At 43.7% G+C, this 21,173-nt stretch overlaps 1 protein-coding gene across 4 annotated transcripts in view; it reads right to left on the reverse strand.

Moving 5' to 3' along the window:
• Positions 1 to 21,173, reverse strand: part of ccp110 (centriolar coiled-coil protein 110) — an 89,172-nt gene that overhangs the window by 40,887 nt on the left and 27,112 nt on the right. For all 4 annotated transcript variants that reach the window (XM_087997582.1, XM_087997585.1, XM_087997584.1 and 1 more), the window contains one exon: positions 16,819 to 18,445. In XM_087997582.1, the coding sequence (XP_087853708.1) occupies positions 16,819 to 18,445 (1,627 nt within the window). The remainder of the gene's footprint in view (positions 1 to 16,818; positions 18,446 to 21,173) is intronic.

A 21,173-nucleotide genomic window follows, 5' to 3' on the forward strand; every position in this document is an offset into this window, starting at 1 on the left:
GGTGGTGTGGTTGATTGGTGCGGGTGTCCCGGAGATGTTCTCTGAAGCGCTCTGCAAGAAAGCGTCTGGTCTCCCCAATATAGAGGAGACCCCCATCGGAAGCAACGGATACAATGAATGACTTGTGGAAGTGCAGGTGAAATTTTGATAGATGAGGAAGGCTCCTTTGGGGCCTTGGACAGAGGTGAGGGGGGAAGTGTGGGTGCAGGTTTTGCAATTCCTGCGGTGGCAGAGGAAGATGCCAGGAGGGGAGGGTGGATTGTTAGAATGCATGGGCATGACCAGGTTGTCGCGGAGGAATGGTTTTTGCGGAAAGTGGATAGGGGTGGGGAGAGAAATATATCCGTAGTGGTGGGGTCCGTTCGTAGGCAGCAGAAATGTTGGCGGATGATGCAAGTTTTGCAGATATTGGTGGAGTAGAAGGTTGAGGACCGGGAGGGGGCTCTGTCCTTGTTGCGGTTGGAGGGGTGGGGTTCAAGGGCAGAGGTGTGGGATGTGGATGAGGTACATGGGAGGGGAAATTGCAGTCTTTAAAGAAGGAGGCCATCTGGTGTGTTCTGTGGTGGAACTGGTCCTCCTGGGAGCAAATGCGGCGAAGGCAGAGGAATTGGGAATACGGGATAGCATTTTCACAGGAGGTAGGGTGGGAGGAGGTGTAATCCAGGTAGCTGCGGGAGTCAGTGGGTTTGTAGAAAATGTCAGTGCTGATTCGGAATCGTTGGTGGAGATGGAGAGGTCCAGGAAGGGGTGGGAGGTGTCAGAGATGGTCCAGGTAAATTTAAGGTTGGGGTGGAATGTGTTGTGAAGTTGATGAACTGTTCAACCTCCTAGTGAGAGCACGAGGTGGCGCCGGTGCTATCATCAACATAGCAGAGGAAAAGGTGGGGAGTGGTACCAGCATAACTCCGAAAGACAGACTGTTCTCTGTAACTGACAAAGAGATAGGCATAGCTGGGGCCCATGTGGGTGCCCATGGCTACCTCTTTCGTTTCGAGGAATTGGGAGGATTCAAAGGAGAAATTGTTAAGGGTGAGGACCAGTTCAGCCAAATGAATGAGTGTGTCAGTGGAAGGGTACTGGTGGGGATGTTGGGAGAGGAGGAAATGGAGGGCTTGGAGGCTTTGGTCATGGTGGATGGAGGTGTAGAGGGACTGGATGTCCATGATGCAGATGAGACAATGGGGGCCAGGGAAGCGGAAGTCTTCGAGGAAGTGGAGGGCATGGGTGGTGTCCCAAACGTACGTGGGAGTTCCTGGACCAGGGGAGGGGAAAAAAACAAAATCGGACAGTATCGAGGTTGAGAAAAAGGCACGTTATTAACCAAATGCAGAGAAACTTCAAATTGCAGGTGCAGAGGGATCCTCGTTTTAACATGGAAGGACAAAACGTGGCAGCGCAGGCTTAGAGTCATAGAGATGTACAGCACGGAAACAGACACTTCGGTCCAACCTGTCCACGCCAACCAGGTATCCCAACCCAATCTAGTCCCACCTCCCACCCGGCCCATATCCCTCCAAACCCTTCCTATTAAAATACCCATCCAAATGCCTCTTAAATGTTGCATTTAGATTCCCCGACCCCAGGGAAAATACTTGGTCTATTTATCCTATCCATTCCCCTCATAATTATGTAAACCTCTATAAGGTCACCCCTCAGCCTCCGACGCTCCAAGGAAAACAGCCCAAGCCTGTTCAGCCTCTCCCTGTAGCTCAAATCCTCCAACCCTGGCAACATCCTTGTAAATCTTTTCTGAACCCTTTCAAGTCTCCGATAGGAAGGAGACCAGAATTGCACGCAATATTCCAACAGTGGCCTAACCAATGTCCTGTACAGCCACAACATGACCTCCCAACTCCTGTACTCAATACTCTGACCAATAAAGGAAAGCATACCAAACGGCGCCTTCACTATCCTATCTACCTCCAACTCCACTTTCAAGGAGCTATGAACCTGCACTCCAAGGTCTCTTTGTTCAGCAACACTCCCTAGGACCTTACCATTAAGTGTATAAGTCCTGCTAAGATTTGCTTTCCCAAAATGCAGCACCTCGCATTTATCTGAATTAAACTGCATCTGCCACTTCTCACCCCATTGGCCCATCTGATCCAGAACCTGTTGTAATCTGAGGTAACCCTCTTCGCCTTCCACTCCACCTCCAATTTTGGTGTCACCTGCAAACTTACTAACTGTACCTCTTATGCTCGCATCCAAATCATTTATGTAAATGACAAAAAGTATAAGACCCAGTACCAATCCTTGTGGCACTCCACTGGTCGCAGGCTTCCAGTCTGAAAAACAACCCTCCACCACCACCCGCTGTCTTCTACCTTTGAGCCAGTTCTGTATCCAAATAGCTAGTTCTCCTTGTATTCCAAGGGCCTATTTCTGTGCTGTTTTGCTCTTTGTTCTTTGAATGACCTTGAACACGAATTTGCAGGAATGTAGTATGTAGGTACAGCAGGCAATAGGGAGGGCAAATGAAATTTTGGCATCTGCTAATGGAATGGTGTATAAAGTGAGAAAGAATTGGTGAAACTGTGCATGGCATCAGTGAGACTACACTTGGAGTACACTAGATTAATTCCAGAGATGAAAGGCTTGTCTTATGAGGATAAAGAGCTGCATACAAACTTAAACAGTCCCTGAGCTGCCACGTTTTGCCCTTCCATCTTAAAACTAGGATCCCTCTGCACCTGCAATTTGAAGTTTCTCTTCATTTGGTTGAAAACTTGCCTTTTTTGTCCCCTACCTCGATACTGTCCCATCCCCCCAGTCCAGGAACTCCCCACATATGTTTGGGCCACCATCCACACCCTCCACCTCCTCCAAGACTTGCGTTTCTCAGCCCCTAACGCCTCTTCCTCACCCAGCCGCTCCTGACTTCCACCCCATCACAGACCTTACTGTCATCTTTATTCCACCCGCTGGCTCAAAATCTATGACTTAGCTAACCGTCTCGAGTTCTGCTTCTTTATACCCTTTCTGAACGTTACACATTGTGGGCGGCACGGTGGTTCGCACTGCTGCCTCACAGCGCCGGAGACCCGGGTTCAATTCCCGCCTCAGGCGACTGACTGTGTGGAGTTTGCACGTTCTCCCCGTGTCTGCGTGGGTTTCCTCCGGATGCTCCGGTTTCCTCCCATAGTCCAAAGATGTGCAGGTCAGGTGAATTGGCCATGCTAAATTGCCCATAGTGTTAGGTAAGGGGTAAATGTAGGGGTCTGGGTGGGTTGCGCTTTGGCGGGTCGGTGTGGACTTGTTGGGCCGAAGGGCCTGTTTCCACACTGTAATGTAATCTAATGTAATTACTGATAATGTCATTGTACTGGTAACCCAGATGTCTAGGTTAATGCTCTGGGTCAGGACAGATTCAAATTCCACCATAGAATTTAAATTCAAATAACAAATATGGAACATAAAGCTAGTCTCAGAAACAGTGATCATAACATTGATTATCTACTGCAAAAACCTATCTGGCTTACACATATCATTTAAGAAACAAAATCTGCCGTCCTTATCCAGTCTGAGATGATTTTTGACATACAACTGTAGTTGAATCGAATCTGGATAATCCAAGATGAAGGATGGGAAAAATTTCCGGTTTTACAGCTGCTCCTGTTTTGAGGTATTTTAGGTATTGGAGATAACTTCCTCAAATTACAGGAGTAGCAATTACGGTTTTATATACTGTTGCATTGTTTTGGAATGTTGGAGAGAAAAAGAAAGTCAAAACAACAGCACCTTTAAAAGGGAGAGGAACAGACAAAGGAAGCACATGGTGAGATCAGTGCAGGGGAGAGACAGAAAGAAACCCACATTGCTAACTGACAGAGCAGTGAGCCTGTTACTGCCTTTGCTGTTTGAATTCATGTATTGCTGGACATCGGAGTGCATCTGGGAAAATTAAAACAGTAAAATTCACAACTGATCTTGGAGGAACCTGTTTGGGAGAGGTCACAGCACAGAAACAGATAAGTGGATATTTTAAGCGTGGCCTTACACTAAGTCTGCAGTAGTGAAAAGAGTGGGTTCTTTCTTGATTATATGTTTTATTGAGATACCTAAGGGGCAACCAGAGGATGTGGCGGAGGTTAGAACAATTGCAACATTTAAAAGGCATCTGGATAGGTATATGAATAGGAAGAGTTTGGAGTGATATGCGCTGGGTGCTGGCAGGTGGGACTAGATTGGGTTGGGATATCTGGTCGGCATGGACAAGTTGGACCGAAGGGTCTGCTTCTGTGCTATAAATCCGCAAAACACCCAAACAAGTAACAGGTTGGAGCAAGGTGCTTCAACTTGTTGGGTTCAAAAGTCAAAATTGACCAAACCTTCTGTTTTATTCTGAAGAAGAATCACTGGATGTTAATTGTTTTTTTCTCCATAGATGCTGCCAGACTTCCCTGCTGAATTTTCCCCTCATTTGGAGGTGCCAGTGTTGGACTGGGGTGTACAAAGTTAAAAATCAGACAACACCAGGTTATAGTCCAACAGGTTTATTTGGAAGCACTAGCTTTCGGAGTGCTGCTCCTTCATCAAGTGCTTTTTCCAGCAATTTGTTTTTGTTTCTGATTTCTAGCACCCATAGTTCTTAGTGTTTTATAAGATTTCAGTGTCATTAGTAAGGTCAGCATTTACTACATGAATTGACTGCACAATGGCTGGTATCCTGTCACCTTTTATTTACTTGTGCACAGTACACTGTCTGTGGCTAGCCAGCTCAGAGTCAGTCCCCTGAACGGAGGAGATTCTAAATCCCCTACTTGGGTTCGTTGACCCAAGCTGAAAATGTGTTGCTGGAAAAGCGCAGCAGGTCAGACAGCATCCAGGGAACGGGAGAATCGACGTTTTGGGCATAAGCCTGTTCCCTGGATGCTGCCTGACCTGCTGCGCTTTTCCAGCAACACATTTTCAGCTCTGATCTCCAGCATCTGCAGACCTCACTTTCTCCTTCGTTGACCCAAGCCAATCAAGAACCTCCGTCAACAAGGTCCACCTGTTTCCAATCACTACATTACCCATCCCTCATTGTGCTTAAACTGAGTGCCTTACTAGCCGTTTCAGAGGGCAATTAAGAGTCAAGCACATTGTTATGGGTGCAAAGTCACATTATTGAAATTGAGCACAGAGGTTCTTGGGCCTAGTTTCAGTTCATGCACATTTCCTTTCAGAAGCAGAGAGCAGCCACCCATTCTGAAGAAGCATTCTGTTAATGTTAAAGGGAGAGAGATAAAAGAGTATGGTTTCTGATTGGTCCGTGCTGGTCAGGTGCTAGTTGATGTTATTCCGTTCATTATCTTGGTGCTACAGGTAAAAGACTCTCACTGTATTACAGGCAGTGTGGGCCTCAGTCTTTCAAAAGGGTTAGTGCAGTTAGTTCATTTTCTGCTTAGCACAGGGAGCTTAGATAGTGAGTAAGTTTGAGATGCTATTTGTTAGAAAGTAATAACTAAGTTTTAGGCAGCTATTTAATAGGAAGGATGTGGAAGCTTTGCAAAGGAGATTTACAAGGAGATTCAGAGGAGATTTACAAGGATGTTGCCTGGTATGGAAGGAAACAACCAAAGGCTGAGGGAACTGAGGCTGTTTTCATTGGAGACAAGAAGGTTGAGAGGTGATTTAATCGAGACCTCTAAAATAATCAGAGGGTTAGATAGGGTGGACAGTGAGAGCCTTTTTCCTTGGATGGTGAAGGATAACACGAGAGGACATGGCTTTAAATTGAGGGGTGATAGATACAGAACAGATATCAGGGGTAGTTTCTTTATTCAGAGAGTAGTAGAGGCATGGAAGACTCTGTCTGCAACATTAGTAGACTCGCCAACGTTAAGGCTGTTTAAATGGGCATTGGACATATATAATAATGGAGCAGTGTAGGTTAGATGGGTATCAGATTACTTTCACAGGTCGGTGGAACATAGAGGGCCTAAGGGCCTGTGCTGTGCTGTAACGTTCTATGTAATTAAAATTAACTTGGAATCTAACAGCTAATAGAGGGTTAATCAAGTCAGTTGGTGGGGTTTTGTGTTCCACCTGGGAGATGTAGCCAATCATGGATACAGAGATGTGGAGGAGCCGGTGATGGACTGGGTGGACAAAGTTAAAAATCACAACACCAGTTTATAGTCTAACAAATTTATGTGGAAGCACAAGCTGTCACAGCACTGCTACTTCATCAGGTCGTTGTGGAGTATAAGATCATAACACAATTTATAGCAAAAGATTACAGTGTCACACAGTGATATATTGTGATATATAACAAACCCAATTGTTAAGTCTTTCATCTTCGAGAATGCAAGCTTTAGTTCATTAATGTGAATCCCAGAACTACTTTTAAGTCACCACCTTGAACTAACTTAAGGCCTTATAACAAAAGGGGACATCTCAGCTCAGACAATGCTTTAAAGGTGTGAGGTCAGAGTCTGTCTGTATCCCAATCTTGAGTCAGACTGGTTCTATTTCCAAAGTGGAATTTACAAAATATTACAGGTATTGAGCAAAATAGAATGATTCTGCAGATATATCTGCACCCCATAGACGTGTGTGTGTGTGTATATGAGTGAGTGAGTGAGTGAGTGAGTGAGTGAGAACGTGAATGTACGACACTGTGTTTGCGTGGGTGAAACCTTGAGGAGAAAGTGAGGTCTGCAGATGCTGGAGATGAGAGCTGAAAATGTGTTGCTGGAACAGTGCAGCAGGTCAGGCAGCATCCAGGGAACAGGAGAATTGACGTTTCGGGCTTAAGCCCTTCTTCAGGAATCATTCCTGAAGAAGGGCTTATGCCCGAAACATTGATTCTCCTGTTCCCTGGATGCTGCCTGACCCGTGGGTGAAACCTTGGTAAAGTGTGTATGTGGGTGTGATGGACTATAAGCCTGTGAGGGTGGATGCTTGAGTGAGTGAGTGAGAGAGAAAGAGAGAGAGACAGATGATCCCAGTTGAGGCTATCCTCATGGGCACCAAAACTGGGCTATTAGCCTCTGCTCGGCCACTTTGCTTTGTTGCCTATTCCGAAGTTTGCCTTGGAGGATGGTCACCTGAAGATCTGAGGCCAAACATCCCTGACCGCTGAAGTGCTCCCTCACTGGGAGGGAACACCCTTGGCTGTTGATTGTTGCATGGTGTTCATTCATCCGCTGTCATAGTGTCTGCTTGGTCTTGCCAATGTACCATGCCTCAGGGCATCCTTGCCTGCAGTGTAAGAGATGGACAACGTTGGCTGAGTACGTGGCAGGTACACTTGTGACTCAGTCAACATTGTCCATCTCTTACATTGCAGGCAAGGATGCCCTGAGGCATGGTACATTGGCGAGACCAAGCAAACACTACAACAACGGATGAATGAACACCACGCAACAAACAACAGACAAGGGTATTCCCTTCCAGTCAGAGAACACTTCAGCAATCAGAGACATTTGGCCTCTGATTTTCAGGTGACCACCCTCCAAGGTGGACTCTAAGATAGGCAACAATGCAGAGTGGCCAAGCAGAGGCTGATAGTCAAATTCGGTACCCATGGGATTGGCCTCAACTGGGATCTTGGGTTCATGTCACATGACAGGTGACCACACTGACATGCACGCGCACGTATAAGTCCAGGGGGTGAATTTGTATTTGCAGATACATTCTATTTTACTCAAAAAATGCATAATCAGTCAATACCTGTAATGTTTTGTAAATTCCACTTTGAAATAGAACCCATCTGACTCAAAATTGGAATACAGACAGACTCTGACCTGGCACCTTTAATGCATTGTCTGAGCTGAGATGTTCCCTTTTGTTATAAAACCTTAAGTATCTCGAGAAGGTGACTTAAAAGAGGTCTGGGTTTCACATTAACAAAACAAAACCTGCATTCTGAAAGGTGAAAGACTTAACAATCCAGGTTTGCTCAATATATTACTGTATGACACAGTAATCTTATGCTTTAAATTCTGTGTCTTATGACCTTATACTCCACAACCATCTGATGAAGAGTAGCGCTCCCAAAGCTAGTATTTCCCAATAAACTTGTTGGACTATGACATGATATTCTGTGATTTCTAATTATGGATACAGAGAGCATTCTTGATAATGACATCTGCAGGAAGTGTACCCAGCTTCAACTACTCACAGAATGCATGAATTGGCTTGAGCAGCATTTGGAAACATGAAGGAACACACAAACGTTGGAGAGCATCATAAACTGAAGTTATAGAAAGGTGGTCACACCCAAGGTACAGGTAGATAGATAGGTGACTGCTAGATGGGTCAGGCAGTTAGTGTAGAAGTCTCCTGCGTCAAGAGTGCAGTGCTGGAAAAGCACAGCTGGTCAGGCAGCATCAGAGGAGCAGGAGAATTGTTGTTTTGACCATAAGCTCTTCAGGGAACTGATGCTCATAACATCAATTCTCCTGCTCCTCGGATGCTGCCTGACCAGCTGTGCTTTTCCAGCACCGCACTCTTAACTCTGATCTCCAGCATTTGCAGTCCTCACTTTCTGCCAGGAGTCTCCTGTAGCTATCCTCTGTCAAACAACTCTTTCATTTTGGATACTATTAAGAGGGATAACCCATCAGGTAGCAGCAGCCAGCACAGTGGCACCAAGGCTGGCTCTGCTGTCCACAGAGAAAGGACAAAGCAAAGCAGATCAGTAGAAAATAGAGATTATATAGTCAGGGGCAGAGATAGGTGCTTCTTTGGACGCAAGACAGACTCCATGGGTAGAAAGAGTGACAAGGTCCTGTATTGGCAATTCAGGGAGATAGATAGTGAACTAAAAAGCAGGATTACTCTGCATGCCACATCCGGAGGTTAGGAATAGGAAAGGTGAGCTCACCCTGTTAGGAGTTTTTTACAGGCCTCCTAATAGTCCTAGAAACGTAGAAGAAAGGATTGCGAGGATGATTCAAGAGAAGAGTGAAAGTAATAGGGTGGTTGTTATGGGGGACTTTAACTTTCCTGATATTAATTGGGAAAGCTATAGCTCAAGTTCGTTAGATGGGTCAGTGTTTGTCCAATGTGTGCAGGAGGGTTTCCTGACACAATATGTAGATAGGCCAACAAGAGGTGAGGCCATACTGGATTTGGTTCTGGGTAATGAACCAGGCCAGGTGTTAGAATTAGAGGTAGGTGAGCACTTTGGGGACAGTGACCACAATTCGGTGACTTTTACTCTAGTGATGGAGAGGGATAAGTGTGCACTACAGGGCAAGAGTTATAGATGGGGGCAGGGAAATTATGATGCTGTGAGGCATGACTTAGGATGTGTGGCCTGGAAAAGTAAGCTTCAAGGCAAGGGTGTAATTGATATGTGGAGCTTGTTCAAGGAGCAACTATTGAGTGTCCTTGATAAGTATGTGCCCGTCAGGCAGGGAGGAAAGGGTCGTGTGAGGGAGCCGTGGTTTAATAAGGAATTGGAATCCCTTGTTAAATGGAAGAGGGCGGCCTATGTAAAGATGAGGCGTGAAGGTTCAATTGGGGCGATTGAGAGTTATAAGGTAGCCAGGAAGGACCTGAAGAGAGAGCTAAGAGCAGCAAGGAGGGGACATGAAAGGTCCTTAGTTGGTAGGATTAGGGAAAACCCTAAGGCTTTCTATAGGTATGTCAGGAATAAAAGAATGAGGTAAAAACAATGACTGCAGATGCTGGAAACCAGATTCTGGATCAGTGGTGCTGGAAGAGCACAGCAATTCAGGCAGCATCCGAGGACAGGCAAAATCGACGTTTCGAGCAAAAGCCCTTCATCAGGAATAAAGGCAGAGAGCCTGAAGCGTGGAGAGATAAGCGTGGAGGAATAAAAGAATGACTAGGGTAGGAATAGGTCCAGTCAAGGATAGTAGTGGGAAGTTGCGTGTGGAGGCTGAAGAGATTGGGGAGACACTGAATGAATACTTTTCGTCAGTATTCAATCAGGAACAGGACATTGTTGTCAATGTGAGTACTGAGTCACAATTAAGTAGAATGGATGGCTTTGAGGTATGTAGAGAAGAGGTGTTGGAAATTCTGGAAAGGGTGAAAATAGATAAGTCCCCTGGGACTGATGGCATTTATCCTAGGATTCTCTGGGAAGCAATGGAGGAGACTGCAGAGCCATTGGCCTTGATTTTTATGTCCTCGTTGTCTACAGGAGTAGTGCCAGAAGATTGGAGGCTAGCAAATGTGGTTCCCTTGTTCAAGAAGGGGAGTAGGGATAACCCTAGTAACTATAGGCCGGTGAGTCTCACTTCTGTTGTGGGCAAAATCTTAGAGAGAATTGTAAGGGATAGGATTTATGAACATCTGGATAGGAATAATGTGATCAAGGATAGTCAGCATGGTTTTGTGAAGGGCAGGTCGTGCCTCACAAACCTTATTGAATTCTTTGAGAAGGTGACTAAGGAGGTGGACGAGGGGAAAGCAGTAGATGTGGTGTATATGGATTTTAGTAAGGCGTTTGATAAGGTTCCCCATGGTAGACTACTGCAAAAAATACGGAGCTATGGCATTGAGGGTGAGTTGGAGGTTCGGATTAGGAGTTGGCTGGCTGGAAGAAGACAGAGGGTAGTAGTTGATGGCAAAGGTTCATCTTGGAGTGCCGTCACTAGCGGTGTTCCGCAAGGATCTGTTTTGGGACCATTGCTGTTTGTCATTTTTATAAATGACCTGGAGGAGGGGTTAGAAAGTTGGGTGAGCAAGTTTGCGGATGATACGAACGTCGGAGGAGTTGTAGACAGTGAGGAAGGATGTGGCAGGTTACAGCGGGATATAGATAAGCTGCAAAACTGGGCAGAAAGGTGGCAAATGGAGTTCAATGTAGCTAAGTGTGAGGTGATTCACTTTGGTAAGAGTAATAAAAAGATGGGGTACTGGGCTAACGGTCGGATACTTGGTAGTGTGGATGAGCAGAGGGATCTTGGTGTCCATGTACACAAATCTTTGAAAGTTGCCACCCAGGTAAATAGTGCGGTGAAGAAGGCATATGGCGTACTGGCTTTTATTGGTAGAGGAATTGAGTTCCGGAGTACTGAGGTCATGTTGCAGTTGTATAAGACTCTGGTGCGGCCACATCTGGAGTGTTGTGTGAAGTTTTGGTCGCCATACTATAGGAAGGATGTGGAGGCACTGGAACGGGTGCAGAGGAGGTTTACCAGGATGTTGCCTGGTATGGTAGAAAGATCGTATGAGGAAAGGCTGAGGCACTTGGGGTTGTTTTCATTGGAGAAAAGAAGATTTATGGGTGACTTGATAGAGGTGTATAAGATGATTAGGGGTTTAGATAGGGTCGACAGTGAGAATCTTTTTCCTCGTATGGAGTCAGCTATTACAAGGGGGCATAGCTTTAAATTAAGGGGGGGTAGGTATAGGACAGATGTTAGGGGTAGGTTCTTTACTCAGCGAGTCGTGAGTTCATGGAATGCCCTGCCAGTAGCAGTGGTGGACTCTCCCTCATTATGGGCATTTAAACGTGCATTGGATAGGCATATGGAGGATAGTGGGCTAGTGTAGGTTAGGTGGGCTTGGATCGGCGCAACATCGAGGGCCAAAGGGCCTGTACTGCGCTGTATTCTTCTATGTTCTATGTTCATGCTGGGAACAGAGTGTATAATTGAACACATGGCGAAAGACCTGGTGTAGGGGAGAGGGCTTCAGATGTGTAGATCATTGGGATGTTTTCCAGGGAATGTGGGACCTGTACAAAAAGGATGGGTTGGCACCTAAACTGGCAGAGAGGTTTGATAGTGCCACTCAGGTGAGTTTAAAGTAGTGTGGCAGGAGAATGGGAACCAGAACAGCAGGTCAGTAAGTATAGAGACTGGGGGAGAGCTTGAGACTAAGGCAAATATAGCTAAGAGGAATAGCAGTCAGGAGAGATTGCTAAGCCAAGCAAAACTGGAGGCTTGGACCATATTTGCTTCAATGCAAGAAGTATAACAGGCAAGACAAATTAAATTAGAGCCTGGACTAATACATGTAATTAGGATAACTCTGATCGTGACATGACTGAAAGAGGGACAGTATTGGCAACTTAACATTCTGCAATATTGATGTTTTAGACAAGACAGTGGAGGAAGCAACATAGGTGGGGGAGTTGCATTACTGCTTAGGGAGCATAGCATAGCTGTGTTTAGGAAGGACACTTTAGAGGGATTTTGCAGCGAGTCATTATGGATAGAGGTTCCAGAACAGAAAGGACGCAATGACAATGCTGGGATTGTATTATAGACCTCCCAGCTGCCAGCAAGAGACAGAGGAAGAGATATGTAGTCAGATTCAAGTTGATTGAGTTTTTTGAGGAGGTAACAAGAATGATTAATGAGGGAAGGGCAACGGATGTTGTCCACATGGACTTTAAGGCTTATGAAAAGGTAGCTCATAGCTCATACACAAGGAAGAATCTCATGGGATCCTGGGTGAGCTGGCTAGATGGATACAAAATTGGCTTGGTCATAGAAGACGGACAGTATGGGTAGAAGAGTGCTTTTCACAATGGAGATCAGTAACTAGTGGTGTTCCGCAGGGATCAGTGCTGGGATCTTTGTTCGTAATATATAATTAATCTGGACAAAAATATAGTCAGTCTGATTATTAAGTTTGCAGATGACACTAAAACTGGCGGAGTTGCAGATAGTGAGGATTGTCAAAGGATACAACTAGATATAGATAGATTGCAGTTTTGGGCAGAGACGTGGCAGGTGGCATTTAATCCAAACAAATGTGAGGTGATGCATTTAGCAGATCAAATTCAGGTGCAAATTATACAATAAATGGAAAAACCCTTAGGAGCACTGACATACTGGGATCTGGGCATATAGGTCCATAGATCCCTGAAAATGGCAATGCAGGAGGCAATACTTGTCTTCATCAGCCAGGGCACAGAAGACAAAAGTTGGCAAGTTATATTTGTATAAAACTTCAGTTTGGCCACATTTTGAAATATTGCAGGCAATTCTGGTCACCACACCACCAGAAAGACATGGTTGTTTTGGAGAGATGCAAGGTTTACCAGAAGGTTGCCTGGTCTGGAGCGTTTTTGTCAGGAGAGCCTGGATAAACTCATTGTTTTCACTGGAAAGACACTGGCTGAGGAATGACCTGATAGGCCTACAAAATTATAAGATGCATAGACACAGTGGATAGTCAGAGGCTTTTTCCGAGGGTGGAAAGGTCAACAACAAAAGGGCACAGGTTCATGGCAAGAGGGGGAAAGTTTAAGGGGGTAATGCAAGGAAATTTTTCAGAGGATAATGGATGCCTGGAACACACAAAGCAGGCACGTTAGCAATGTTTAAGGCATATCTTGATAGACATGAATGGGAGGCAAACAGGGGCACAGTAACCACGTATTGGCAAAAAATTCCAGTCTAGAGAAGGATGAGGAATCAGTGGAGGCTTATTGATCTGGAGGGCCTGTTCCTGAGCTATATTGTATTCTTGTGTGGAGTCAGGCATAGCAGCAGTCATCTTTCCCTAAAGGACATGAATAACGCGGGTGAATTTTTACAATGACTGATAATTTCACATTCATCACAGAGATTAGCTTTGAAGTCTAGTGATTTTTCCATGATTACCCTATCATACAATCCAAATATAAACTCAGGTTTGATTCTCAGAAGTAGGAATGGCTTTTGCCATTCACATTGCTCATTGGGGGCTATCAGGGAGAAATTTGATAAATCAGGTTTTTAATCCAGAGTGGAGTTCACTGCATGAAATCTACAGTGTCTGAGTAGGTCAAGCAACAGGGAGATTTTTCAACTAATGCGAGTGAAGTATCCTCATTGAGGCATGTAAACTACAAAACTGGAAGTAAAAACAAACAGGGAAGAAAAATCACATTCAAATCATTGCACAGTAAGCTGAATAATTATCGGGACATGCAGATGGAATTAAGTGAAAAATGGAAAATTGTACAATTATTGTAAATGTCAATAAGTGTGGTGCTGGAAATGCACAGCAGGCAGCATCTGAGGAGCAGGAGAATCAACATTCCTGATGAAGGGCTTATGCCTGAAATATTGACTCCTGCTCCTCGGATGCTGCCTGACCTGCTGTGCTTTTCCAGCGCCACACATTTTGACTTTGATCTCCAGCATCTGCAGTCCTCACTTTCTCCCAATAATTGTACAATGTTAGGAGAAAGTGAGGAAACGAGACTCCACACTTGAGAGATAACTTTAAGTTGTTTAACCGTCAACAATAGTTATTGCAGTGCAGAGCTCGCAACGCTAAATGCACGGACCTCACATCTTTTCTATCCACCTTTAATGTGGAACGAGTGGTAAGTATCACAACATGAAAATACAATCACCTGCAGATTTCCCTCTAAGCTGTTCACCATTCTGTCTTGGAAGTTTTATCACTACTCCTTCAGTGTTGCTTGATCAAACTCCTGGAAACTGCTCCCTAATCATATATGGGTAGCAGTTTAATAAACCAGCTCACCACTACCACCTAACAGCTAATATGGAATAAGCAATTATAGCTGGCCCAATCAGCAAAGTTCCATCCTCTGAGTGAAGAAAGCTCACATCAATGCAGTGGTTTCAACACTGTGTCTAATGACAAGACTGTAACAGGGCAAACACTGAAGAAGTTTGGTCTCTATCCAAATTTTTTTCATTTTGAATCAGTGGTCTTGCACAGAAAGTGATCATCAGATGTACCTTTCATAACTGTGAACCTTCATTGCCTGGTTCTTATTAAATTCCTGACCACTGAATGGCAAAGACTTCCATACGTAAAGGACACAAAGCTGCTTAAAGAAACTGTCACATTAACACACTGCAACTTACAATTATTTTAAATTTACATTCTTTCCTGATATGCACACTTAAGTCTCCACAACTTTAAATATCAAAGTTATCGAAGACCAAGTGCAAAAATCTGAATAGACGTTTAAATCTTCAAAATTCTGCAGAGTTAACAAATTCTGATAAGCTTCTAGGAGATTAACATTTATTAACTAGATGGCATCCTAACTACATAACAGCAATCATTTCCCTAAATGAGTTTTTTGCTTCGTTTTTCACTAAGGAAAGGGACCTTGTTGTGAATGAAAACTTAGAGGAGCTGGGATACAGTCTTGAACAGATCAAGATTGATGAAAGGTGATGTGCTGGAAATTTTGACAAATATTAAGATTGATAAGTCCCCAGGGCCAGACCAAATTTATTCTAGGCTGCTCCGGGAAACAAGAAAGGAGGTTGCTAAGCCGCTGGCGAGGATCTTTGCCTCCTCACTCTCCAAGAGAGTCGTACCAGAGGATTGGAAGGAGGCAAATGTTGTTCCTCTTTTCAAGTAGAGGAATAGGGAAATCCCTGGCAATTACAGACCAGTCAGTCTCGCATCTGTGGTCAGCAAAGTTTTGGAAAGAATTCTGAGGGATAGGATTTATGACTATTTGGCAAAGCATAGTGTGATTAAAGGCAGTCACCATGGCTTTGTGAGGGGCAAGTCATGCCTCACAAACTTTATTGAGTTCTTTAAGGAGGTGAAAAGACAGGTTGACGAAGGTCAAGCAGTGGATGTGGTGTATATGGACTTCAGCAAGGCATTTGATAAGATTCCCCATGGTAGGCTCATTCATAAAGTCAGGAAGTATGGGAGCCAGGGAGATTTGACTATCTGGATTCAGAATTGGTTGGCTAACAGAAGGCAGAGAGTGGTTGTTGATGGAAGTATTCTGCCTGGAGGACTGTGTTGACTGGTGTCCCGCAGGGCTCTGTTCTTGGGCCTCTGCTGTTTCTAGTTTTTATAAATGACTTGAATGAGGAGGTTGAGGGATGGGTTAGTAAATTTGCAGATGACACAAAGGTTGGAGGTATCATCGATAGTGTAGAGGGCTATTGCAGGCTGCAACACGACAGACAGAATGCAGACCTGGGCTGAGAAATGGCAGATGGAGTACAACCTGGATAAATGCAAAGTGATGCATTTTGGAAGGTTGAACTCAAATGCTGAATATAGGATTAAATACAAGATTCTTGGCAGTGTGGAGGAACAGAGGGATCTGGGTGTGCAAGTACATAGCTCCCTCAAAGTTGCCAACCAAGTGGATAGGGTTGTTAAGCAAGCATATGGTGTTTTGGCTTTCATTAATGGGGGATCGCGTTTAAGAGCTACAAGGTTTTGCTGCAGCTCCACAAGTCCCTGGTGAGATCACACTTGGAATATTGTGTCCAGTTCTGGTCGTCCTACTATAGGAAAGATACAGAGGTTTTGGAGGGGGTGCAAAGAAGGTTTACCAAGATGCTGCCTGGACTGGAGAGCTTGCCTTTTGAAGAAAGGTTGACTAAGCTTCAACTTTTCTCTCTGGAGAGGAGGAGGAAGAGAGGAGACGTGATTGAAGTATACAAGATAGTGAGAGGCATGGGTAGAGCCAATAGCCAGAGACTTTTCCCCAGGGCAGGATCGACTGGTACGAGGGGTCATAGTTTTAAGATATTAGGAGAAGGGTATGGAGGAGACATCAGAGGTAGGTTCTTTACACAGACTGTTGTGAATGCATGGAATGCATTGCCAGCGGAGGTGGTGGTGGAAGCAGAGTCTTTGGGGACATTTAAGCAACTGCTGGACATGCACATGAATAGCAGTGAGTTGAGAGGTGCGTAGGTTAAGTTCTGATAATTTACATTAGGATTAAACCTCGGCACAACATAGTGGGCTTAAGGGCCTGGTCTGTGCTGTACTTTTCTATGTTCTATGAGATTGCATTGCCACCTTTGCAAGACAAAACACAGGTTCAGCATGGAGAACCATCACTGTAGAAGTGTCACATAGTTAGTACTCCCTTAGAATGGAAGTTGTCAAGAAGGAAAATTTAGTCCTCTCCATACCGCAAGACAAAGCCATTCTTACCTAAAGCATTACTCTGGTTATTTGGAGGCACTTCAGTTTCACTCCTGCTAATAGAAACTCTGTGATGTCTCTCCTCTCGAATCCACCTGGACATCTCCTGAACTGTTTCTTTGGCGCTTGAAGTACCCATCACTAATTTACGTTTGGCTTTAGCTTCTATGCTACTTTGTAGACTCTTTTCATTGGCTGAAGACATAGCTGAGAGGTCCATTTGTTGTTTTGTCACTTGGTTTTGCAGCAGCACTGGAGATGGATGCTTGACATCATAGGATTTGTTAAGTTCAATGGGTGAACCTTGTTTAGCTTTTTCCGTCAAACTGGTCGTCTTTTGGCCACTGAGATTCAGTTCAATCTGGGGTTCTGAGGACTCAATAATTTCCTGTTTATTCACAAATAATGGAGATGTCCTTTCCAAATCATGATCTTTCTGAATTAAGCTGCTCAATGGTGCTTGAACAGCATTATCAACTACACCTTCAATAATTTTTTTTTCCAATACTCCAGAAGGTTTAACACATAAGGGTAAACATCCTTTTCTCGGCATCTCATCAACACTTCCCAAGCATGTTGGAAAATCCTGTTGTTTTCCAGCATTTTGTTCTGTTTCTTCTTGATTGACAGCTATTAAAGCTTCATTCACAACTGCTCTCTTTGCATCAAAATTAATATTTATTTTACCTAGAGGTATCCCAGATAATCCTTTAAATTTTTCTTTCGGACTTAGCTCATAAGCATTTACTGGATTATTAATAACAATATTGGTCGACGTCCTGGGACGTCTTTGGTGCATTTTCGGACTGCGACTTGGTTCGGGGTTGGGCAGTTTTGCATAAGACCCCATTAAGCTTTTAAGCAAGCTCCTGTCACGTTCACTTGTTGAGCAGTTTATCCAATCCTCATCTGAATCAGATTCTCTCGATAAGCCTTTTGTTGACTTTTCTGCAAAGTCTACTTTTGTTGAATTACTTAAAACTGAAGCTGATGTACTAACTGCTGTTTTATCATATAATTCACAGCTTTCATTTGTTGCAGAGGCAGAGGCATTTTGTGGCTGTGAAGATGACCTTGCACTGCTTGTCACAAGACTGGGACTCAAAGTTTTGGTAGATACTTTGTTTCTTTCTTTTTCCCAGTCACTGATTTTAACACCTTCATTTTCTTTATCGGAATGACTTTCATTTGTACTTTCCTTGGAAACATTTTTCCCACTACGTCGATTTTGTTCTCTCTCTACATATTCTCTTGATTTTTTTAACAGGTTCTGAAGACTCATTGCATAATGATCAGGAGATTCCTTTGTGGATAACATGACATCAGTTTTTGATTCCTCTTTCTTAGGACTTGTGCATACTGAGAATGTGTTATTGGATTGGTTATTACAAGTCAATTTAGGAAGGTCACTTAGTTGGGAATAATAAGTGCACTTCTCAGAATTTCTGGCGGTGTTTTCTTCCATTAATTTCAATGATGCCGCTATTGACACAGTGGTATCTGCAGGTTTGTCAGAATAGCTTGAAGACTGGTCAGTATGCTGAACTGTGCTGAAGCCATTTGTTGGATCAATGTTTGTTGGCGATTGACTTCCAGGATCTTTGATGCATTCGGTGGTACTTGGCACGTGGCATACCTTTAGGAAAAACAGTTCAAAATCAGGATCAAAAATACAAACTGTAATAATTCTATGTAACTTGTTTTACCTATTTATAAACCATGTCAAAGATACCTGTACTTGGACCAAATTTAATAAAGCCACTTCCCAGCACATTATAGACCAGTTAACAACAGACTTGTTTTGAAAAAATGTAATGCATTTTAAACTTCAGAGAAAATTAACATCTTAGTCTTTTAAAAATGTGATGGGCATTTATAATAATCATATGCAATCTGAAAGTATCATCTTCAGTAAAACAGGCTGCAGGAGGTCCATTGGAAATGAAGCAGAAAGCTTAATGTTTGTTGGTAACCATTGGTGGCATAACCACACAAAATCTCATTTCATAATGTTTTGTTTTTGGTAACTAAGTACACAGTTGTAAACAAGACAAGCCTTCTAAATTATTTCCAATACAGGTGTTTACTCTCTGCACTCATTACACTTCATGAATTACCAACTAACCATAGATGTAAAATTGGACGAAAGGAAAGAAAATCATTTACCCAAAATAATAGTCACTGTAAAACAGCCAAGTACTCTGAATGGAAAAGTGAATTTAATTATTACTTGATGCGTTAAATCGTCTCTTAAAAATACTTTTTCATAATTTTCATAACTTTTAAAAATGGAATTATGTTTTAACTGAGACATGCTTGCCCTGAAATTTATCCATTTTGAACATGCAAAGTATCATATAACTGGACAGGTTGGGGTGAAATTTGGGACATGGATTGTTTGTGTTTATACACTTTTTTTAGAATCACAGAAATATCAACAGAACGGAGGGTGTGCACTTGCATTCGTGATCTTTCATATACACATTGCACAATGACAATTGGCAGAATGACACTCACCATTGGAGATGGGATACAACAGTGTTTAGATATTCTACGAGATAGTAATTAAGAAATCAGAACAAGTAATCCAGAGAATGCAACTTAAATCCTATTACAGCAGTTTGAAATTTGAAAATAATCTGAAATATAAATTCAGTAAAAGTGAAGCAGTAACTGTTAGGTTTTTGCAAAAACCAAGGTGGCTCATGAGTGTTGTTTAGGGAAGAGAATGTGCCATTACTTCTGCATCTTGACTTTAATCAAAGTCCCAAACCAAATTCTTAACACGCCTCTGAAGTGCCCTAACTATACACTCAGCTGATGGAAGAGCCCAGCACATCAATGCAAAAGGTAAGGCTGAAGATTCCAAGCAACCTTCAACCAGAAGTACCGAATGAACAATACATCTCAGCCCATCTCCTGTGCTCCCCAGCATTACATATACCAGTACTCAGCCAATTCAATTCACTCCATGTGATATCAAGAGACAGTTGAAGACACCAGATCCTGAAAAGGCTAAAGGTTCTGACAACATTCCAGCAGTAGGACTGAAGACTGCTCCAGAACTTGTCACTCCCCTCGTCAAGCTGTTCCAGTACAGTTACAACACTGGTATCTACCCAGCAAAATGGAAAATTGCCCAAGTATGTACTGTACATAAAAAGCAGGACAATTCCAACCCAGTCATTTACTGCTCCATCTGTCTACCCTCTACCATCTGTCTACCCTCTACCATCTACAAGATGCACTACAGAAGTTCACCAAAGATCCTCAGACAGCACCCTCCAAACCCAAGGACCAATTCCATCTGGAAGGACAGAAGCAGCAGATTCATGGCAACATCACCACCTGTAAGTTCCCCTTCAAGTCACTCACTATCTTGATTTGAAAATATATCACCATTCTTTCACTGGTCGCTGGGTTGGAATTCTGGAATTCCCTCCCAATGGACTGTAAGAATCGACCTACAATACCTCACTGCGGCAGTTCAAGAAGGCAGCTCACTATCACCACCTTCTCAAGGACATCTAGCTGCCGTAATGAAAATAATCCCTTCCCTTGCAGTGATACCACTAGTCTGCATTCACTGCACCCAATACAACCTACTCTACATTGGAGAAACCAAATGCAGACTGGGTAGTCACTTTGCACCTGAGAGGTGTACAGGTTAGATTAGATTAGATTACATTACATTACAGTGTGGAAACAGGCCCTTCGGCCCAACAAGTCCACACCGACCCGCCGAAGCGCAACCCACCCATACCAGGTAATGAGAGGCAGAGATAAAGTAGATAACTAGAGACTTTTCCCCAGGCAGAAATGGCTGTCACGAGGGTAATAATTTTAAGGTATTCGAGGAAGCTACAGGGGAGATGTCAGAGGTAGGTTCTTTACGTAGAGAGCGTTGGGTGTGTGGAATGCACTGCTAGCGGTGGCAGTAGAGTCAGAGACATTACGGATGTTTAAGCAACTCCAGTCTGTGCACAAGCATGACCCTGACCTTCCCATAACAGGCCATTTTAACACAGCATCCTGCTTGCATGCTTGTGTGCCTGTCCTCATCATGCTACAATGCCCCAGCAAATCACAGGGCAAACTGGAGGAACATGATCTCATCTTCAGACTAGGCACTTTACAATTATCTGGACTTAATACTGAGTTCAACATCTTCACATTGTGAATTCATCCCCATTTCTTCCTTTTCTTTTAGCTTTGTTTGTTACGTTCTCTGTCACCATACCCACCCCCAGAAATCTGAAATAAAAGGTTTTAGGGAAATACAATGAGTCTAACAAAGGAGCACTGGACTTGAAAATGTTAACTTTGTTTTTCTCTCAACAGACACTGCCAGGCCTACCATGTTT

This window comes from Chiloscyllium plagiosum, unplaced genomic scaffold (genome assembly GCF_037043375.1).
Source record: "Chiloscyllium plagiosum isolate Xiang-an unplaced genomic scaffold, Cpla_swu_hap1 HiC_scaffold_20, whole genome shotgun sequence".
Lineage (NCBI taxonomy): Eukaryota > Metazoa > Chordata > Chondrichthyes > Orectolobiformes > Hemiscylliidae > Chiloscyllium > Chiloscyllium plagiosum.